The sequence below is a fragment of the Euphorbia lathyris genome, chromosome 3 (assembly GCF_963576675.1).
Source record: "Euphorbia lathyris chromosome 3, ddEupLath1.1, whole genome shotgun sequence".
NCBI classification, from domain to species: Eukaryota; Viridiplantae; Streptophyta; class Magnoliopsida; order Malpighiales; family Euphorbiaceae; genus Euphorbia; species Euphorbia lathyris.
This window is the reverse complement of record NC_088912.1, coordinates 21,097,971-21,106,357: the sequence shown is the minus strand read 5'-3', so window position 1 is coordinate 21,106,357 and position 8,387 is coordinate 21,097,971. Positions and strand designations below refer to the sequence as shown.

The 8,387-nt window shown below is 36.9% G+C and overlaps 1 protein-coding gene across 1 annotated transcript; it reads left to right on the top strand.

Annotated features, from left to right (window-relative positions):
- Window positions 1-582: 582 nt before the first annotated feature.
- On the top strand, window positions 583-3,873 carry LOC136222563 (cysteine-rich receptor-like protein kinase 14). Its single transcript, XM_066010318.1, has 3 exons — window positions 583-1,167; window positions 2,767-3,293; window positions 3,366-3,873. Exons 1-3 carry the CDS (start codon window positions 583-585, stop codon window positions 3,460-3,462), a joined length of 1,209 nt encoding a protein of 402 aa, XP_065866390.1. The 3' UTR covers window positions 3,463-3,873.
- Window positions 3,874-8,387: the final 4,514 nt, after the last annotated feature.

Sequence of the window (8,387 nt, the reverse complement as noted above, 5' to 3'; positions counted from 1 at the left end):
GGGTGGGACATACAGAGACTAAACGGGTGCTTTAGTGAATTGGAAGTGTAGGCTATTAGCGATATTATCTTGTCATACAATGCATGGGAGGATATGAGAATCTGGCATTGGTCAAGGGATGGACACTATAATGTTCATTCAGGCTACTTGTCTGGCATGGGCATTGTTGAAGTAAACAGAGTTCAAGAAGGATGGAAGAGGTTGTGGAAGCTGATGATCCCCCCAAAGCTTAAACAATTTATTTGGCGCCTCTGTTCGAAATGTATACCTACTAGAGTGCGGCTGGCCCAAAGAAGAGTCCCTATTACAACCGAATGCCCTATATGTGTGGAGCAGGAGGAGATGGATAACCATTTATTTGTTGATTGTTGTTTCGCAGGTGATATTTGGCGTATTGCAGGAGTACCTCTTCCGACCTTGGACAACATGAGCTTTGACGATTGGCTCCTGCATGCTTTACGTGGTTCAAACCAAGATTTGATCGTCAGAATATGCTGTGCCCTGAAAGCAATTTGGGATCATAGAAACAGAGTCCTCTGGCACATGAGTTGGTGGCCGGTAGACACCAGTTAGCGTATCAGCATGGAAGCAGTTCAGGATTGGAGGGCCTATCAACACAAGGTGTCAACCAGAAGCAGCGGAGGGACGGTGATGGCCGCGGTCACCAGAGTGGCGGCATCGCATAGTGCGGTGGAACAGCAGAACCGAATTGACGTCGACGGCCCACCGCGAGCGCAGGTAATCAGACCCGCCCAGCAGATGTTGCCGTCGTCTACATCAAATCGGCAACAGGCCGTGGAAGCCACCCAGCAACAACAACGGGCACAAAGGGGAACGTATGGTGGCGACGCTAACCCGCAAAATGACGACGCAACGATAGGAAGAAGTACCGCGGGGCAGATTGTAACAACTCAGAGATGGACAACACCGAACCCAGGCTTTGTCAAATGTAATATTGACGGGGAAATTTTTAAAGAACTAAGGAGTAGCGGTATGGGAGCGGTTATCAGAGACGAAAAGGGAGTATTCTTACTATGTAGTAGCAGTATTGTCCCAGGTATCAAAGAGCCTTGTGTCATTGAAACTCTTGCAATTCGTACGAGCTTACTCTGGCTTTCTAATATGGGATACACTTCTGTCGAATTTGAATCTGATGCTAAACTTGTGGTAGATGCTATTCATTCTAGAAAACAGGATATATCTGAGTTCGGTATGATAATAGAGGAATGTCGAGCAGTGTTAAGATCCACCACATCATTTAAATTAACTTTTATTTCTCGTGTAGCGAACAGTGCAGCTCATTTGATAGCTAGGCTTGCCTGTTCCAATGCTAGCGATTTCTTTACATATTGTGCCGGAATGGCTTGTGAACACTATTTACATGGATGCAAATCCATCAGTTATATAATCTTCACTTTCTGGTTCAAAAAAAAATTAATATTATTATTTTACAGGTACATGGATTCCGCGTTAGGTGTGGAAATTTGCATGAGAGGATGACAAGATCCTGAAATCATTTAATGAGATTCTTCCAAATTGTCCCGTGACAAATGGGGAAGGATGGAAAATGCTTTTCCTCCTAGCCCCGCACAGTTGCCACTATATATTTAATAGAGATAAAAAATAGGCGTAAGGTTTTTGGGGAAGTACCAATTTAGGCTCAACGTTCAAAATAGCACCAATATAGGCGTAACGTTTACAACATAATATCAATTTAGACATAACGTTTACAATATAGTATCAATTTAGGCCTCACATACAAAATAACACCAATATAGGCTTAATGTTTACAAAATAATACGAATTTAAGATTAACGTTTACAAAATAATACGAATTTAAGATTAACGTTTACAAAATATATCCAATTTAATCTGAACGTTACAATTAAATTAACCATATTATATTTTTTCCTATTAACTTTATATGTTATCTTTTTTATTTAGTTCCATTTTCTTATTTATTATAATATAAATAATTAGTTTTCTTGCCCATTAAAATCTTATATATGTTTTTCATCAACTATTCTGTGACTCCTAAATTTCATGGCTCATGTAATATATGCAAACTAAAAGTAATTGAATTTGAACACTAGTTAAAATAATATTGATACATGTCAGTGTTCGAAATATTGTGGATATTCAATTACTTTTAGTTTGTGTATATTACATGAACAATGATATTTAGTAGTCATGAAATTATTTATGAAAAACAACTATAAGATTTTAATGGGTAAGAATACTAATTAATTATATTATAATAAATAAGAATATAGAATTAAATAAAAAGATAACATATAAAGTTAATAGGGAAAGAATATAATATGATTAATTTAATTATGATATTTAACTTAAATTGTATACATTTTGTAAAACGTTAAGTTTAAATTCGTATTATTTTATAAACATTAATCCTATATTGGTGATATTTTGTATGTGAGGCCTAAATTGATACTATATTGTAAACGTTAAACCTAAATTGATATTATATTATAAACGTTCCTATATTGGTGCTATTTTGAACGTTGAGTCTAAATTGATACTTCTCCAAAACTCTTAAAACTATTTATTTATTTATTTATTTTTTTACCTTATCCCTATTTAATAATCAACCTTACAAAGCCAGCTATAGGGAATTTATCTTCTTCTTCTTCAATAGGTGCAATGGATTACATAATTTCCATTTCGCTTATCTTTTCTATGTTTATGTTGATTAGGTTCAGCAATGGCCAGATAATGGTCGGCCGGACAATAGTGAACTGCAGCTAGACATCAAACTTCACAATCAATAGCACTTACTTTAGAAACGGAGATCTCCTCCTCTCTTCACTCCCTTCTAAAGTCTCTCAAAATACTTCCCTCGCAAATTTCTTCTACAGCACCTCTATCGGCCAAGGTTCAGATAAAGTCTACGGTAAGGCCATTTGCCAAGCGGATTCCACTCCACAACTTTGTTCCGATTTCTTAACTGATTCAATTGAAAATCTGAGAACATATTGTCCCAACCAGAAGGAAGGACTTTCAGTGAGCCATTTTGGCATCCATTACTCCAATCGCCCGGTGAACGGAGTAGTGTTGCTGGAACCGACTAATGCTGGGTACAATGTTGATGATCTGAATTCGGAAAATCAGGTTGAATTTTATGAAATTTGGAACAGTTTTATGGAAAAAGTTGCAGAGAAAGCTTCAATGGAAGAACTGGTGAAGTATGCAACAGGAGAAGTGAATTCAACTTCAAATCAAACCATATATGTACTGATGCAGTGTTTTCCTGATTTGGCACTGAACAGTTGCAGGTAATTGTTTTAGTGAATTTTCCTTATAATCAAATCGTGTTTTGTCTCAGAAATTGATATTTCTAATTGCAGGTATTGCTTACGACAAGCAGTGAATTATTATGAAGCTATAAAAGACGGTTATGAGTTTAGAAGTGGGATGTGTTCCGTGTCACCTATTAATAAGTGAATATGCACACGGATGTTGAGACCTAATATTCTTCAAACTCATTAGGCCTTTGATCGATATGATCAGACATGATTATTGTAATGGATGGGTTTGTTTTTATTGGGTGTTTTGAAATTTCCATAGTGGAGGTCTGTTAAACTTTAAATTCTATTGCAAAGAAAATAATAGAAGGAGACATGAGTGGTCCTTGACAATGGCTTGATCTTTCTCTATAGTAAGGGGGCGTTTGGTTCGGGGTCTTTAGGAATATGAATGAGAGGGTTTCATTCCATTTGTTCTTGTTTGTTTAACAAAAAAATTTATTCCCTTTACCCATTTTAGATTATAGGATTACCCCACTTTAAGTTAACCCATTACCCCAAATCTTGTAGGGAATTGGATTCCCTTTCCCAATTTTTTTGTTCTTTTTATTTTATCGAACCACAAATCTCTGAAATTTATGAAATTCCAGAATTTCTGAATTTTTGAAATTCCAGAATTTTCAAAAAGTCCAAAATTTCTGGAATTTCAGAATTTTAAAAATTTCAGAATTTTCGAAATTCCAGAATTTCTGGATTCTAGAATTTCTGAAATTCTAGAATTTTCAAAATTCCAGAATTTTTGAACTTACAAAATTTCTAGAATTTCAAAATATCTGAAATTTCAGCATTTCAAATTCCAGAAATTCTAGATTCTGGAATTTCAGAATTTCCAAAATACTAGAATTTCCGGATTCTGGAATTTTAAAAATTCCAAAATTTCAAAATTTTTAAATTTAAGTTTCAAAATTTCCAGAATTTAATAATTTTTGAAGTTCAAGAATTTTTTGAAATTCTAGAAATCTGAAAGTTAAAAAGTTCCAGAGGTTTGAAATTGCATTCCCTTTCCTAAACATAACCAAACACATAATTTCAGAATTTTAAAAATTTCAGAATTTTCGAAATTCCAGAATTTCTAGATTCTGGAATTCTAGAATTTATGGATTCTAGAATTTCTGAAATTCTAGAATTTTCAAAATTCCAGAATTTTTGAACTTCCAAAATTTCTAGAATTTCAGAATATCTGAAATTTCAGCATTTCAAATTCCAGAAATTCTAGATTCTGGAATTTTAGAATTTCCAAAATTCTAGAATTTCCGGATTCTGGAATTTTAAAAATTCCAAAATTTCAAAATTTTTAAATATAAGTTTCAAAATTTCCAGAATTTAATAATTTTTGAAGTTCAAGAATTTTTTGAAATTCTAGAAATCTGAAAGTTCAAAAATTGCAGAGGTTTGAAATTGCATTCCCTTTCTTAAACATAACCAAACACATAGGGGAATCAATGCTTATTCCTTTCATTTCCTTTGGTTTTCTCTTTCTTCGTTCATTTTCCCTTACCTCATGTGAACCAAACGCCCCCTTAAAGTCTTAACCGTAAATGTTGGTGCAATTCTCAAAATAAATAAATGTCTAAGTCTTCTGCAGTCAACACCTCAAGTGTTTCTTTCTTCAATTATATCTTACATTTTGTGGTGGATGTTCCATTTGCGTATACTATATACCAAAGGTTGTCTTATCTTTGGGTTTGAAATTTAGACTTTTATACAAATTAAATTTTTAAATGATATCACTAATTAATTTTTTCTATTAAAAAATAAAACCTAAACCTAAAGAAAAAAACAGAATGAATGTAAAACCCCAAATTCCCCATTAGAGATAGATCCTCTCCTATTTATAGGAGTTCTCCAGCCCTAATTAGGAGATAAATCCTAACTAATTATAAAAAATAAATATTCTAACTTCCTTATAGTACTTGACTTCTTCCTTCCTGATTTGTAGGTTCAAAACTCCTTAATAGACATCTGAAAACGTGATGGAATTGAACAGATTCGCACTTGATATATTTGGAAAGATTTCTGCCCGTCTGCTTCTTAGTCTTGGGCAAGATTAACTCCCAGTTTCGACTTCAGGTGTTTAAAACAGTTTCAAATTTTATCTTTAACCAAATTAGCTCCAAATAGCCTCAATTCAGCTCCTTTCTTCACAATTAGTCCATGTAGAGGTAAATACACAAAACAAGCATAATATCCATTTTGATGTTGGCAAAAATATTTAATTATGGAACTCAGCATTGAGATTCCACATGATTGAATTATCTTTTATTCTTCTGAAGTTACTCCCCCGTAAGGGTTGCATCTATTGACTCAATTTAACTCTAAACCTTCCAAGATTTAATCGAGTGAAATTAAGACATGATTTTACTGACTTAGTTCAATTCTAGACCTTCCAAGATCTAATTCAGATGAGCCTAGGTCAGTTTTCAGAAGAGGTCAATGCTTGGAACATATATTTATTTAGTTTGATACATGGTCAGTTTAGGTATCAGAGTTATGAAGTCATGTATCAGAGTTAATGTGTGCTGAGTGTATTTTTCTTATGTTCACAAGATTTAATTTGTTGTTCAATTATTAGTTAAGTATGACAGATCAACATATAATCATAATAAGTAAGCATCGTATATAGATAAGTCAGTTTGGATAAAAAGATGCTTAAGATAGATAGTCAGCATAACAAAATGGAACATGCCGCATAAGAAGTTACAGGTCTAAGGCTATTTCTAATCTATCTCTGAACTTGGTGTGATTTGCCTTTGCCCTTGGCAGTTCTTTGTTGCTGACTTGGATTCCTTGGGTCAGCAGAAATTGAACCATGCTTCTGCTGAGTTCCGGCGGTAGGCTGAGTTATCTCCCTTTGTATCTGCTGAGTTCCAGCAGTGCGTTCTTTCTCCCCCATTTTGCCAACATCGGGATTAGGAAGAGGAAAGAAGATTCCCTGTTGAGCAGCACGAGACAATTTGGATGAGTATAGTTGAAGTTGACTCGTACTTTCCCAAAGACCGTCGAAGACTGCCATGCCATCGGCCATAGTGGAAGCGGGGATCTTAATGTTGGCACTGAGCATACTTAAGAGATACTCTTGAGATTTCCCGATCCAAGTGATAGATTCTGTCATTTTGGCATATGATTGATGAAACATCCTGAGCAGGGCATTGTCATATTGTTGACGTTGAACATTGGTATGCCGAACCTGCTTAAGGGTAGATTGAGTACATTGCAGAATCTCGTTTATCTTCACTAGGTCAGTGTCCATTTCCTGTTTATTCAGATTGAGTAGGCGAACGGCTTCACCTATCTGTTCGATGGAACACTGGGAGGAGGAGGAGATAAGCTCACGAGCTCCGGTCAGCTCAGAGGTCAGCTGGGAAAAGTGTTGATTAACCTCAGTAGAGGTTGCATATGTTGAGTTCACAGCTAAGAAGGCATTGAGTTGAACTTGGATGGCGTTCATGTGATTCAACATCATCAGCTGGAGTTCAGCCAGCTTTACTATTGATTCTTGCTTGGGTTGTTGAGAAGCGAAAGTTGTCATGACACTCATTAAGTCTTTGAGACCTTTGATTTCGGCCAGAAGCTGAGTGACAGAGGATATTTGAGTGGGCTCAACATGAACGGACCCAGCAGCATCGACATGAGTTTGGTTAATATCCTGAAGTAGGGATTGAGCTGAGTCAATAATTCTTCGTCCAGACTCAGTAGCATGCAAGTAAGCATAAGTTTCATCGGGATGTTGCTCAGTGGCCGGAATATGAGTAGCACCGGATGGAGGAGGTGTTTGGTGCTGTCCAGAATTTGAGGTACCAGCTTGGTCAGCAACTGGATTCTGATTTAGGTCAGCGGCAGGAGCTGACTTGTTGTCTTTCTGTGGAGGAGGAGTAGGAAGTGGGTGATTGGCAGAGATATTTACTTGCTCAGTATCAGTCTGAAGTTGAGTAGATGGAGGAGGATGAGGTAACTCAGAGCTGACTTGAGCAGGATTTTCCTTTGCTAGCTCGTTGTCTTGAGCAGCTTGGACTTCGAGCACTTGTCGGCAGGAATTGGACCTTCAGGAGTTTTGGGATCGGCTTGTTCCTTAGCTTGAGAAACAGAGGCTTGCTTTTCCTTGAATTGGTCTGGAGTTGGCTCAGTGATGTTGGAGAAGAATTGGAACTGGAGTCCGGTTAGGTCTGTGATTGGATCTCTGTGCGGGGAGTCATTCAATAGATCGATGAGGTTTGACTTGTGAGCCTTGCGTTTGAAACGCTTATCCGAGCTGACCTTTTTGGTTGGAGGTGAGGGATCAGCAGCAATAGAGTTAAGAGACTCAGAAGAAGAGTTCAGCCCTAGGTCATCATTGAGATTTTTCACATCTTGGTCTTTCGCTGTTGATTCAGCTTGCCTTTCAGTTGGCTCAGCATCAACTAACTTATTCTGCTCAACAGCCACTGTCACACTTAGCTCAACATCAACTGTCTTTTCAGCATCAAACTGACCTCCAATATTACCCAATTCTTCCTCCTGGTCAGTAGGGGTTTTCTCAAGATCAATCTCCTGACTCCGCACAAAATGTGAATCAGGTGTAACCATGAAGTCAAGTGGAGGAGCATTGATTGGATGGAGCCCATAATTTTTCTTCTTCTTTCTCAGAGGCTGCTCAGGAGTATCCTCACTTTCTTCCTCATGCTCAACTTGCCTTTTATCTGCTGACTTAGCTTGCTCAGCAGCAGCTTTTTATGCACTAGACACAATTCGAATCTTTTTCGGAGCTATGTTGACATCCTTTGCGGCTTGGTCAGCTTTCCGCTTCTTATCCTGCCGAGTGCGGTCAGTAGGTTTCACCAACACTTTCTTCCCCTTTTTGGTTGGCACATCCTGTGCTGCTTCAACCATATTATCCCCTTCCATAGCATCCTCAGCAGGGGGCATCTTCAACCAGAGGTCCTTATTAAAACACCTTTCCACATGATTTTGATTTGACAAAATTATTTAAGTTAATCCATGATTAAGACAATTAAATTTAAGTGCTTTGATTTAATTGTACTTATGTGTTTGTTCAATGCTGAGTATAAGAATATATATATATATATA